The 14,737-nt window shown below is 50.9% G+C and overlaps 1 protein-coding gene across 2 annotated transcripts in view; it reads left to right on the forward strand.

Annotated features, from left to right (window-relative positions):
• TMA16 (translation machinery associated 16 homolog) overlaps nt 1-14,737 on the forward strand; it is a 437,797-nt gene that overhangs the window by 363,171 nt on the left and 59,889 nt on the right. Inside the window, exon 1 of one of the 2 annotated variants that reach the window (XM_068113090.2) lies at nt 10,941-11,101. The exons of the other annotated variant lie outside the window; for it this stretch is intronic. Coding sequence (XP_067969191.1) covers nt 11,099-11,101 — 3 coding nt within the window. The 5' untranslated portion in view covers nt 10,941-11,098. Of the gene's footprint in view, nt 1-10,940; nt 11,102-14,737 lie in introns of those variants that run through there. 2 annotated transcript variants of the gene reach the window in all.

Genomic DNA, 14,737 nt, shown 5'->3' on the forward strand with positions numbered 1-14,737 from the left:
AAACAACTGCAGTTGACAGAAAAATCATCAGAGCTGTGAAGAAAAACCAGAAAACAACTGTCAGTGACATCACCAACAATGTCTTTGTAAAAAGTGACATCACAACAACCTACAGAGTGCAGGGATTAAAGTATCACAATCTACAGTTTGCAGAACACTTCAACAGCAGAATTACAAAGGCTACACTGCAAGATCAAAACCTCTCATCAGCACCAAAAATAGAAAGCCAGATTAGAATTTGCACAGAAGTACAGAGGTGAGTCAGTTGAGTTCTGGAACAAACTTTTATGGACATATGAGACCAAGATAAACCTTTACCAAAGTAATGGAAAGGTGAAAGTGTGAAGAAATTAAGGATCCAAACCATACTACCTCATCTGTGAAGCATGTTTGAGGTGGTATCATGGCTTGGGCTTGCATGGCTGCCTCTGGAACATTATGGCTGCAGCAGTATTAATTTAAAAGTGTGCAGAAACATTTTGTCTCCCGATGTACAAGAAAATGCCTGCAAACTCATTTGGCGGCACTTCAATATGCAGCAAGACAATGACCCAAACACACTACCAACACGACCTAGGGGTTCATCAAGAGAAAAAGTGGAATCTTTCAGACTGGCCAAGTCAATCTCCTGATTTAAATCAAATGGAGAATGCATTTCACTTACTGAAGAGGATACTAAAGTGAGAAACCCCCCAAAACAAACAACAACTCAAAATGGCTGCAGTAAAGACTTGGCAAAGCATCTCAAAGGGGGATACCACGAGTTTGGTGATGTCAGTGGGTCACAGGCTTGATGCCGTTATTGCATGCAAGGGATACACAACGAAATACTAACTGTTATACTATTTTAATTTACTTTACATTAATTTGTTCCAATACTTATGCTTACCCAAAATGGGGTGACTAAATGTAAAGTGTTGTAGTTCTCCAATGGTAAAACATATGTCCATAGAAATACCAAGAAATAAAAGCTGATCTTCGGTACTCTTGCATATTTTGATATTTTGATCTCAAATCCAAATTTCTTGAGTATATAGCAATAATAAATTTGACTTCACAGTTCCAATACATATGGAGGGCACTGTATGTAAGAGGTATTATATACCACAACACCGCTTTGAGTAATTTTCCATGCACTTGGTGATATAATACTGAACCGGCTACTCCCTTCAAAACATTGCTTGGGTTACAGGAACAGGAGCATTTTTACAAGTGTCAATAAGAATCGCTGGCTGTTATGCTCGCTGCAGGAACCGTGTGCATCTGGAAGACATTTGTCCCGTGACTTCTTTCAAACATGGCACTAAAAAGGACCGTTCAACGATGTTTTGATTCTTTATCTTGTGACCTTTTCCTCTGTTTGTTTTTTCCTTGTAGTCTCCCCTTCTTCCTGTTTTCATTCCTTTTCACGCTTTCACATTGAAAAAAAATAAATATTTACTTGATCTAAGCCTTATATCTCTCTCTCTCTTTCTCTCTCTCTTTCTCTGTCTCTCTCTCTCGCTCGCTCTGTCTCTCTCTCGCTCTCTCTCTCTCTCTCTCTGTCTGTCTCTCTCTCTCTCTCTCTTTCTCTGTCTCTCTCTGTCTGTCTCTCTCTCTCGCTCTGTCCCCCTCTCTCTCTGTCCCCCTCTCTCTCTGTCCCCCTCTCTCTCTGTCCCCCTCTCTCTCTGTCCCCCTCTCGCTCTCTCTCTCTCTGTCTCTCTCTCTCTCTCTCTCTCTCTCTCTCTCTCTCTCTCTCTCTCTCTCTCTCTCTCTCTCTTGTGGAGTTTTTTGTTATGGGTGGAGCATGAGATGTAAACCCTTTTGTTTTACTCAAGATGGTTCAAAGCCGAAAAACAGTCCATTGCCAAACAGTTGTTTTTACTTTGAGGAAACCCGTGTGGCTATTCCACTTGACTTTTGAGAAAAGCCATCCTGTGGAATTTTTTTGTGTATATTCACTCTAAAGTTCACAGCCCTTCACCAGAGCACTTGAGGTTATGGTTTGAACTTCATGGTTCCCACGTGACAACAAATCATTCTATATGGCTGTGCACGATGATTAATGGAACACACTTCTGCTACACCATTTCTTTACCGTCGCTTCCATTGCAATATTCACCGTAAACTGTCAGCTGACTACATTTTTCCACTTCATGCGGGCAGATGTCAGCCAAGCATGTGTGGTTTTATAAAAATAGGAATTCCAAATCCATTCGGGGTATTACATCTGGAATACATTTGTGCACTTGAGTATGGATGTACCTTTTCAACTTTTCAAGACTCCTTTAGGAAGTGATGTACAATTAAACGTCAAATGAAAAGTGTATATTTGGCCAGATAAAATATTTTCTACATAATGAAACTTGTTTTGTCTTAATCGGTGTTTTTATATAATTTGTTCTAAGGAATTTCATATGGAAAACTGGCTTTCAAAAGCACAACTAGTAAAAATACAATGCATATTTGTAAACAACATTTTCTGGAAATTTGATTTCATGGAATGCATAAGTATGTAATTTATGCAAACCATAATGTCAAGCTTTCTGGAGTCACGACTACCCACTGGGTGCAATCAAGCAACCACGCCCAAGGAGGTGGGTGACCACACCCCAATACGCAGAGCCAGTTACATCCGGGATTTGGAGCGGTTAAACTCGTACATCACCTTCTTAATCATGAGCTTTGAAATTACCTGTGAGGCAACTGACGTGGTGTTGATAAACTCTATGTCAGCCATATTCCTTCCCTATGATGGCAGCTGTACCCAATACCCCTCATCATGACCACAGATGCATTTTGCAAATTGGGGATATACAGTGCCTATAGAAAGTCTACACCCCCTTTCAAAATTTTCACCTTTTGTTACCTTATCGCCTGGAATTAACATGCATTAACTCAAGACTTTTTCCACCTTTATTTACACATCGTAACACACAACTTCCAAGTGAAAAACAAATTTCAGAAAATTTATTAAAATACTAAACTAGAACATCTTGGTTGGATAAGTGTCCACCTGCCTGAGTTAATACTTGGTAGAAGCACTTTTGACAGCAATTACATCTGTGAGTCTGTTGGGATAGGTCTCTACCAACTTTGCACACTTTGATTGGGCAATATCTGCCCATTCTTCTGGAGAAAACTGTTCAAGCTCAGTCAAGTTGCATGGGGATCAGTGATGGACAGCAATCTTCAAGTCATGCCACAGACTTTCGATTGGATTTAGGTCAGGGCTCTGACTGGGCCACTCAAGGACATTTTTGTTATTTTTGCTCCTTAGCCACTCCAGTGTAGCTTTGGCTGTGTGTTTCCGGTCTTTGACATGATGAAAGGTGAACTTCTGTCCCAATTTCAGCTTTCTTGCAAAGGTTAACTGGTTATCCTCTAGGATTTTTCTGTATTTTGCTGCATGCATTTTCCCTTCTATCACGACAAGTGGCCCAGTCCCTGCTGATGAGAAACATCCCCATAACATGATGCTGTCACCGCCATGTTTCATAGTAGGGATGGTGTTCTTTGGGTGATGTGCTGTGTGGAGTTTGTGTCAAACATAATATTTTGCATTTAGGCCAAAAAGTTCCATCTTGGTTTTGTGAGACCATAAAACATGTTTTTGTATACTAGGTTGAGGCTCGTGTAAGACCTAACACAGAGAACATATAATAAAGGAAGCGGGAGGCAATAGAAGGAAAGAGAGGGAAGCGCAACAACAGTGGAGAACAGGGACATTGAGAGATCTGTGGAAGGGAGATGGCTGGGGAGGGGTACAAGGGATAAACAAATGTACACTTCTGGGACTTTCAGGAAAGAAAATGGAATTTGAAGGAGGTGGATTTGGGGTGGATTAAAGGGGGTTGAAAAGATCAAGATTTTGGATGGGGGAAGATAAGAGATGGTAGTGAACAGATGTTTTGAAGACCTGGAGGGAGGTGTGGGAATGAAGAGAGTGTGGGAGTTTGTTCCAGAGGCAGGGAAAAATATTTTGGGGACACAGCACAGACAGAGCATGGCGAACTAGGCCTGAGAGGAGTCGGTCGAAGACAGAAAGACCATCAACCTGCCTGAGAATGAGAGTTGCTCCTCTTTATTCGGGGTGATACGCAAAATATGTGTCATTATTGGGGTGCGTGTTTCTCGGAGCGTCACAGCCTACAGGGATCACATGATGCCATCAAGCAATGGCGTCCAATATGGAACTCCCATTTACTCGTTGAAAGATCGAGGAGCAGTCCAGGAGAATATCCAGGTATGAACTTTATACTTTTTTTTCGCCATATTTGCAGTCGAAAATGGCTTTCATTCGGAATAAATAAATATTCTGAAGGGGAATATTTTATTTGTTGGAGTCACGTGTTCTTTAGGGAGGCTTGCAAAACATCACCTGTTGTTAAAGGGGTGGAGCCTGTATGTATCAAAAAAGAGTCATTTTAAAGACCGAAGCAAATTGGGTGTTCAGCAAATCAGTCTTTGGCTTACTACTGGTGTAGGTGAGGCCATCAGGGCCTAATAAGGGCTCATCTCTGCTGTTGTCACATCTCTGCTGGATGTAAAAATCAGGCATTTCCCTGCATCAGTGTTTCAACATAATTAACCCCACCAGAGTATTGCATTTTTTTTTTTTTCTATATATACAGGATCGAGGCTCGTGATAGAGCTAACATTTATCACACAAAAACAATCAAACAGACACACAAAACATGTAATAAGGGGAGCGGTAGACAAGATGGGAAGAGAAAGGGCAGCACACAAACATAACATTTGAGAGCAGGCACATCGTGAGATCTGTGGGAGGGAGAGGGCTTGGGGGGAGGAAGCGTGGGAAGGGGGTGGGGTTTGTCTGCACAAAATTTTGGTTTGTCCGCACAAAATGTATGTGTATTAATTAATCGTACATAAGACCTTTAAAAACCGTAAGACCCTTTAATATCCCTAAAATGACCCAAAATACGCAGAGGACCCAAAATACCTACAGGACCCAAAATAACCCCAACAACCCTTAAAGACCCTAAAGACCCCCAGAGACTCAAAAAACCCGAAACACTGAGAGGACCCAAAACCCCTAAAGACCCCAAAGACCGAAAAGATCCAAAACACCCCGAAGACCTCCAATACCCTTAAACACCCAAAAGACCCAAGATACCCTTAAAGACCAAAAATACCCCAAAAATGCTTAATGACCCTTAAAGACCCCTGCCTGAAGACCCAGCCCCCCAAAATACCCAAGACCCTGAGGACCCCGAGGACCCACAGGACAAAACCACACAAGTCCTAGCGAGGATCTGTAATCCCTGATTGATCTTTCTGCAGCCATATTGCATCAAAGAAAAAAAAAACCCTTCAAAAACAGAACAGTTGGTTCGACACACCGAGTTGACTGCGTGGGGTAAGTATTCTATGTACACCATTGTGGCGGACACATTGTCAGTGGGCAATAATTCCGTGCACCAGTGGGTGGCGCGAGCGTCCGGGCGTGGAAGCGCAGCTCGGGCCACGCCCGGAGCGAAGGCGTCACGAGGCGCAGGGTGGAACTGAGGACATGCCCCGCTTTCGGCCGACCGGCCACGCCCGGGGGCAAGGCGTGGCCTCGGGACATATATGCGGGCTCGATAGTCGAGCCCGCCCAGTGCTTACGTGCGAGCTGTTAATAAAGCATTTCAGTTTGTACAACGCATTGTGGCCTACCTTCTTGGCAAACGAATCGTGTGTGCACAGCACCATACTGGTGACCCCGACTGGTTCAGCCGTAGCTGACCCCTGAACGCGCCATGGCTACCAACGCTGTCGCCGTCAAACTCCCGGAGTTCTGGGAAGCGCAAGCCGACATTTGGTTTGTGCAGGCTGAAGCTCAATTCCAGCTCCGGGGCATCACGGCGGACGAGACCATGTACTACCACGTGGTCGCCGCCCTCGGGCCCGGCACTGCCGCCCACGTCGTGTCCATCCTTCGGCGCCCACCGGGCGACCACAAGTACGTGGCGCTCAAACGTCTCCTCCTCACCACGTTCGGGCTCACGGAGGTCGAATGCGCCGACCGCCTCCTGGACCTTCCCGCCCTCGGCGACACACGACCGTCTGTTTGGATGGATTTTATGCTGTCCCTTCTTGGAGACCAGCGCCCGGATTTCCTGTTCCGAGCGCTTTTCCTCCGCCAGCTACCTGTGCTGGTGTGGCTCGCGCTGGCCGGTTCGAAATTAACGGAACCCTGCGCCCTGGCCGGAGAGGCCGACAAATTTTTCGCGGCCTGCGACACGCGGTCGGTGTACGGTGCTGCCGTACTGGATCCCGGTGCGGAGGCTACAGCGCCCCCTGCTTCCCTCGTGGCCGCTGCTACGCCCCGCCCACTACCGCCGCCGCCACCACCACCGCCGCCGGCATGGCCGACGCGGCCGCCACCACCGCAAACCTGGTGCTACTATCGGGTTCGGCCGCAAGGCTAGAACGTGCCGCCCGCCGTGTTCTTTTGACGGGTCGGGAAACGACCGGGCCGGCACTCACTTGCGGCCATGAGCGTCGGCCATTCCGGCAGCCTCCTGTTCATCACAGACACCTCGTCTGGTCGTCGTTTTCTGTGCGACACGGGAGCGCAGGTAAGCGTCTTCCCTGCCTCCGCGTCCGACAAGCAAGCCGCGGGCCGGGGCCCCGCCTTGCTTGCCGCCAACGGAACACCCATCCGCACATTCGGGAAGCGTTGCCTCTCTCTACGGTTTGGAGGGCAGCACTTTCAATGGTCTTTCGTCATCGCCAGCGTGCCAATGGCCCTGCTCGGTGCGGATCCTTTGTGCGCATGGGCTGTTGGTGGACGTTAAGCGTCGACGTCTCGTCCAGGCTGAAACATTCAGCTCGCTCGCTTGTTCGCTGAGCGGCTCGTTGAGCAGCTCGCTGAGCGGCTCACCGAGCGGCTTGCCAGGCGGCTTGCTGAGCGGTTCCGTCCCGGCGAAGTTAGTCTGTGCGCTTCCGGCAGCGGACGAGTTTACCCGCCTCCTCGCCAGTTTCCCGGCACTCACGCGGCTCACCTTTTCAGCGGTGGCCGTCAAACACGGGGTGGAGCACCATATCCCCACCGTCGGACCACCGGTCTATGCCCGGGTGTGCCACCTCGACCCCACGAAGCTCGCCGTGGCGAAAGCGGAGTTCGCCACGCTGGAGCAGTTGGGCATCGTACGGCGCTCCAACAGCGCATGGGCCTCTCCTCTGCACATTGTGCCCAAGCCCGGCGGTGGATGGCGGCCGTGCGGTGACTACCGCCGGCTCAACGACGCCACCACCCTTGACCGCTACCCGGTCCCGCATATTCAGGACTTTTCCGCCCGGTTGGCAAACACGACCGTTTTCTCCACGGTGGACCTCATCCGGGGCTACCACCAGGTCCCCGTACAACCGGACGATGTACCAAAGACGGCCGTCATTACCCCTTTCGGCCTCTTTGAGTTCCTGCGGATGCCTTTTGGGTTGAAAAATGCGGCCCAGGCGTTCCAGCGGCTCATGGACAGCGTCTTGTGCGACTTACCTTTCATCTCCATCTACCTGGATGACATCCTAGTCGCGAGCGCGTCCCAGGAGGAGCACCTGCTCCACCTACGCACACTCTTCGAACGCCTGGGCCAGCATGGCCTGATAATCAACCCCATGAAGTGCCGTTTCGGCGTCACCGCCATCGACTTCTTGGGGCACCGCATCACCAGGCACAGGGCCATCCCTTTACCGGCCAAGGTGGAGGCGGTCAGGAGTTTCCCGCGCCCCCGCACGATCAAGGGGCTCCAGGAATTCCTGGGCATGGTGAATTTTTATCACCGCTTCGTGCCCCGCGTCGCCCAGCTCCTGCGCCCCCTGCATGAGGCCCTCCGGGGGAAGCCGGGCAAAGGTGACATCGCCTGGACGGAGCCGATGGCCACGGCATTTGCGGGCGCAAAGCTGGCCTTGGCCAACGCCACCATGCTGGAGCACCCGGCGCCCGATGCACCAATCGCCCTCACCACCGACGCGTCAGACTACGCGGTGGGCGCGGTGCACGAGCAGTGGGTGAGTGGTGCTTGGCAGCCGCTGGCGTTTTTTAGCTGGTAGCTTCGCCCGCACGAACGCCGCTACAGCACCTTCGACCGCGAGCTGCTCGGGCTCCACCTGGCGGTCCGACACTTCCGCCATCTTCTCGAGGGCCGCCCGTTCACGGCTTTCATCGATCACAAGCCCCTTTTTTTCGCGATGGCCAAGGTCGCCGAGCCATGGTTGGCCCGGCAGCAACGTCACCTCTCTGCCGTGTCCAAGTACACGACGGACATCCGTCATGTCGCGTTAAGGACAACCCGGTGGCGGATTGCCTTTCCCTGTCCGTCGCACACGCGGTCCACCTCGGGATCGACTATGCCCGGATGGCGGAGGACCAGACCGCCAACCCCGATGTCCAGGCCTTTCGGACCGCTGTCACGGGCCCCCGAGTCACCGAGGTGCCGTTCGAAGTTGCGGGCACTGCCCTCTTGTGCGACTTCTCACTCGGCCGGCCTCGCCCCATCGTGCCCGCTGGTTGGCAGCGCCCGGTTTTTGATGCCATCCACGGCCTGTCCCACCCGGGCACGGAGGCCTCCCAGAAGCTCGTCGCGGCGAAGTTCGTCTGGAATGGCCTCAGGAAGAACGTCCGTGACTGGGCCAGGACGTGCCTCGCTTGCCAGCGCGCAAAGGTCCACCGCCACACCCAGGCCCCGTTGGCCCCGTTTACGGTGCCCGAGCGTCGGTTCGACCACGTCCACGTCGACTTGGTGGGACCTCTGCCCCCCTCGCGGGGTTTCACACACCTCCTCACCATGGTGGACCGCACCACCCGGTGGCCGGAGGCCATGCCATTGGCGGCGACGGCTGCGGCTGATGTCGCGTAAGCCTTCATCGCCACGTGGGTTGCCCGGTTCGGTGCCCCCTCGGACATCTCGTCCGACCGCGGCCCCCAGTTCACCTCGGAGCTCTGGGGAGCGGTGGCGCAAGGGCTCGGCGTCAAGGTGCACAGCACCACGGCCTACCACCCCCAGGCCAACGGCCTGTGCGAGCGCTTTCATCGCTCAATGAAGGCCGCGCTCCGGGCCAGCCTCCGTGACGGCAGCTGGGCCGACAGGCTCCCCTGGGTCCTGCTGGGCCTCAGGACGGCGCCCAAGGACGACCTGCGCGCGTCCTCGGCGGAGCTGGTCTTCGGACAACCGTCTTCTACCGACTCCTCTCTGGCCTTGCCCCCCCAGCTCTCTCTGGGCTCTGTCCCCCAAATATTCCTACAGGTCGCACAAGATCTGCCTGCAACCCTCTTATGGTTAAACTGCCAAAATCAAGACTTTCTGCTCACCTTCACTCCTTCATTCCTCTTTTCTCCCACCTCTGGAACAAACTCCCTCACTCTCTTCAATCCCACTCCACCCTCCAGGTCTTTAAAACAGCTGTTCACCACCATCTCTTATCTTCCCCCATCCAAAACCTTGATCTTTTCTACCCCCGCTAATTTCGGTCCCCTTTTGTTTTATACCTCTCCCCCCCACCCCCCCTCCCCACGCCTCCTCCCCCCAAGCCCTCTCCCTCCCACACTTCTCTCTGCTCTCAAATGTTGTGTTTGTGTGCTTCCCCTTCTCTACCCATCTTGTCTTCCGCTCCCTCTTTTTATATATTTTGTTTGTCTGGTTGATTTGTTTGTGAAATAAATGTTAGCTCTTTCACGAGCCTCGATTCAGTCTACAACAAAAAAAAAAAAAAAAAAAAAAACTGCGGGTACCGGGCGAATTTATCCCTGGACTCCACGGCTCCTTGGTCCGCGGCGCAATAGCGCTCCACCCTGCAGGAGACTGCCAGGAGGTTCGCCCCGGTGCCGACGGCACACCACGGGTGCCCGTCCTCCCACGTCGCCCCGGAGCTTCGCACGGCGGAGTACGTTTTCGTCCGGCACGACGCCCACCGGGCACCGCTGCATCCCGGTAAGGACAACCCGGTGGCGGATTGCCTTTCCCGGTCCGTCGCACACGCGGTCCACCTCGGGATCGACTATGCCCGGATGGCGGAGGACCAGACCGCCGACCCCGTACGACGGGCCCTTCCGTGTGCTGGAGACCGGGGACAAACATTTCACCGTCGACATCGGCGGTACTCCAGATCGTATCTCCGTGGACCGCCTCAAGCCGGCCCACCTCGACCTGGACCACCCCCCGCCAGCAGCTCTGCCTCCGCGCCGGGGCCGCCCCCCGGCGGGCAGACCCCCAGGACCCCCAGCCCCGCCGTCCCGCTACCCCCCAGCCCTGCACGCATTGCCAGGGGGCGTTCGGCCGGGTCATCCGGCTTCCCCGCAAGCTCACCCTTCAGGTGCGCGGGAATTCTGGGGGAGGGGGGGGGGGGCGCGTGTGGCGGACACATTGTCAGTGGGCAATAATTCCGCGCACCAGTGGGTGGCACAAGCGTCCGGGCATGGAAGCGCAGCTCGGGCCACGCCCGGAGCGAAGGCGTCACGAGGTGCAGGGTGGAACTGAGGACATGCCCCGCCTTACGGCAGACCGGCCACGCCCGGGGGCAAGGCGTGGCCTCGGGACATATATGCGGGCTCGATAGTCGAGCCCGCCCGGCGCCCAGTGCTTACGTGCGAGCTGTTAATAAAGCATTTCAGTTTGTACAACGCGTTGTGGCCTACCTTCTTGGCAAACGAATCGTGTGTGCACAGCACCACACCATCTAGTTTTTGTTCGTCTCTGTAATATGTTTTCAGGAAAAACAACAACGTGTCAGTGGCTTAAAAATTGTTAAAGTGCTATAAACGTTCTCAATGTAGCACCGTGCATAAAAATCGGTACGGACTATATATGCGGTGTATATCCCGAAATTTAAGTGTAGATGGTTGCTCACTTTTACTAATGATTTGCAGTTTATTGAATATATTATTCTAAAATGTAAATATCCTTGTGCGATGTATATATCTCTTAGGTTTAATCATAAATGCGATGAAATATTCCAAGGAAAGGCATCTTGCAAATGCCTTCGCAATGTCTTTCCGGCTTTCCTTCTTTCCTTATTTCTTTCTGGCTTTCCTTCCTAGTTTCTTTCCCTTGTTCCTCTTCCGCTTTGAACCATTCCCCACGTGTATCGAGACAACCTCAAATCCTCCAGTATCATGGTACGTTTTTATTTTGGACATAATGTCTTTGCGAGTGTGCTGTGTGTAGTAGAACACCCTGAACCAAAAAGCCCTGAAAGCGAGTGAAATATTCAATCGTAAACCCATAGCCTATTCAAAACTGCAAGAAGTGTACACATCTTTTGATTAATATCACATGATATTATGTATTTATTATATCATTATATGCCGAAATCTGATATTCTTTGAACGACGACATTTCAAATGCGCTCCACACTTTATAGTTTATTCCTTTTAATAATAATAGTTGAAAGTAATTACAATCTATGTTGATGCTGCATGTGACTCGGGTTACAAGATCTGATTGGTTGGTTTTGATTGATCAACCCGGCTATTGATGAACAAAGTAGTTCAAAGCAAGTGTTCAAACGTGTTGTCAAAACGTGTTGTCAAAACGTGTTGTCAAAACGTGTTGTCAAAACGTGTTGTCAAAACGTGTTGTCAAAACGTGTTGTTGTTCACCCCCACCATCACCACCCCCACCATCACCACCCCCACCATCACCATCACCACCATCACCATCACCACCCCCACCATCACCACCCCCACCATCACCATCACCACCCCCACCATCACCACCCCCACCATCACCACCCCCAACCCGATCCACACTCCCACCCCCACCCCCACCCCACCCCCAACCCCGCTCCACCCCCACCCCAACCCCCCTCCACCCCCACCCCCAACCCTCCTCCATCCCCACCCCCATCCCCACGCCCATCCCCACCTTCACCACCCCCACCTTCACCACCCCCACCTTCACCACCCCCACCTTCACCACCCCCACCTTCACCACCCCCACCATCACCACCCCCACCATCACCACCCCCACCCCCGCTCCTACCTCCAAAATTTCCCTCCATTTTGTCCATCAACCCTGCTGTCGGTGTTCCTCTCTTTCTGCTGTGCCTTTTGTTCTGTTTCGCTCCTACACGAGCCTGGCATTTGAAAATAAAAAAAGAAAATGTTTAACGAATAAAATGACGGAACGAGTGGGGTCACCCGTGGGAATCCCAAGGGCATGGACGTGTGTAACATTCCGACATATTGAGTTAGATGCTGCACCTGCACATTCAGTTCAACAAAATGGTTACTCCCAATTTATCAGATCCACAAATAATGTCATCTACACAATGTATTTACTTCTGATAACATGTGCACATGGGAAATACAGTTTGAAATGTGTTATTACATCTCATGTAAAATGTACACACACACACACACACACACACACACACCACACACCACACACATGCAAATATATACACATATGCATATATATATATATATATATATATATATATATATATATATATATATATATATATATATATACATACACACACGTACACACACATATATATATACACATACAGACACACACACACACACACACACACACACACACACACACACACACACACACACACACACACACACACACATATATATATATATATATATATATATATATATATATTGTTGCGGAGATGAGGATTGTATTTTTTTGATTGTGTGCTGTACTATTATTATTATTGGTTATTCTGCGCCCCCCTACCTCCGGAGCTGTGTAAAGGTGAAAGGGCATCCCATAATTAGTCCACAAGCATACACGTCAGCCAAGTAATATAATACCCCTGTTGATAGTTATCTCTTATTCTGTGTTCTAGGGTAAGGCTATGTCTCCCATTAATTGAAGTACTCCATTGCACCAGTGAAAGAGAATAGATCCCCTTTCATTCCCATCCCCAAAACCTCCATTTCCTATCACATCCCCTTTCGTCATTGCTGAGCCCTCGATTCTCAATTACCTCCCCTCCAATAACCGCCATTGACCACGAGGCTCGAGTCGGGGAAGAAAGGCGTGTCTCCACCTCGTCATAGAGGGGAGGAGGGGCGTGCCCGCCCGTCGTCATCCAGTGCGGAGCCCGAGGGTCGCGCGACCAACCAGGGCCGAGGTGAGCACCCCGATGGGCGTGTCCAAAACGCCGGCGGCTTAATCGCTGGAGGTGCTATAAAAGGCGCGCACGGAAGTGTCGTGAGTTGGTCTGAGTTGGTTGAGAGTCGGTCGTCAAGTGGAGAGTGGTGAAGAGTCAGTCAGTAGAGTCGGTGGTCAGTTGGTTGCGTTGGTTGCGGTGAGTCGGTGGTGGTGGTCAAGTGGTTGCGTTGGTTGCGGTGATGAGTCGGTGGTAAAGAGTGAGGGACCAAGAAAGAGTTGAGGGTTTGGACCAACGAGTCAGACAAGTCCTGGGACCACAGCGGAGGCCGCAGCAGCAAGAACACCCAACAGCCACTTGGGGCCTGAACGACGGTTTGGAGCAGGGCCGAAAAGGAACGGCGGCTGCTAAACGCGCCGGTTGAGCTGCAGGACCCCCTTGGACCTCCCTCTCCCTCCAGCCATCCACCTCCTGCCTTTCCATCCTTCTTGTGTACGTGAGTTTGTTTTGTTTGTTCTGTCCCTGGGTATTTAATTAAGTCTGTAGGTAAGCTAAAATTTGCACTGTGTCACCTGCGTCTTATGTGTTGTAAATAAACCTTGATTGCTCCTTTTTGCTTGTGTAAATAATAAATCCAATTACTCTTCTGTCCGTCTTCTCGTTTTATTCCTTTTCCTCTTTGCATTCGTCGTTTTCGTCTTTTCCCTCATTGAGCAGCTGCGGTGCGATACGGCCAAAGTTCTGGGTGAATCGGGTGAGTCAGGGATCCTGTAACGGTCGCGGCAATACCACCGCTCGGTAAATAACATCTTAATCCGCGATCAGTAACAATTGGGTGTCAGGAGTGGGATTAGGACCTGGGACTAAATTTGTTAGGCCCAAATTTTGGAACACCAATTGTGTTATCAGTAACAATTGGTGTCGAGGAGTGAGATTCGGGGCCCGAACCAAATTTTTTTTAAAACATCTAGAAAAAATTTGGTCAAAATTTGGAGCGGACGAAATTTGTTTTGTTTTAAAGCAAAACCCGAATTTTGAAATCGCGCCATGGCTGGTCAAGGTGACGGGATGCCGGTGGGAGAGATAGACGGGGTAGAATCGACCCAGGACCTAGGGGAAATGTATGTGGATGAAAGGGAGGAGGAGAGCAATGAGGAGGCGGTTGAGGGGGTATCAGGCGCACAAAATGGCGTCCTCGCGCACGTGGGTGTAGCGGCACCAAATTTTGCCGCGCCCGCGACCGCAGCAGCGCCGCTGGTGGATTTGAACCTTTTTATGATGCAAATGAAGGCCCTTATGGAAAAGAATAGTGAGCAATTGGGAGACCAAATTAGAGGTTTGAAAAGCAGTATGGGAGAAATGGGGGGCCAAATGGGAGAGATGGGGGACCAAATGGGGGTAATGAGGGACGAAGCGAGGGGTACCGGTGAGGGGTTAGACAAGTAATTTGGGAAGTTAGACAATAATTTTGAGGAGTTAGACAAGAAATTTGGGAAGTTAGACAATAATTTTGAGGGGTTAGACAACGGGATAAAAGAGGTGAGACATGGGTTAACGGGGGTGGAAAATAGAATGGCTGCCCAGGAGAATCAGATAGAGGGGATGAAAAATGGGTTAATGGGGCTAGAAAATAGGATGGAGGACAAATTGTGGGAAATAGGGGAACAATCTGCCAGGG

This window comes from Myxine glutinosa, chromosome 4 (assembly GCF_964187855.1).
Source record: "Myxine glutinosa chromosome 4, kmMyxGlut1.1, whole genome shotgun sequence".
Lineage (NCBI taxonomy): Eukaryota > Metazoa > Chordata > Myxini > Myxiniformes > Myxinidae > Myxine > Myxine glutinosa.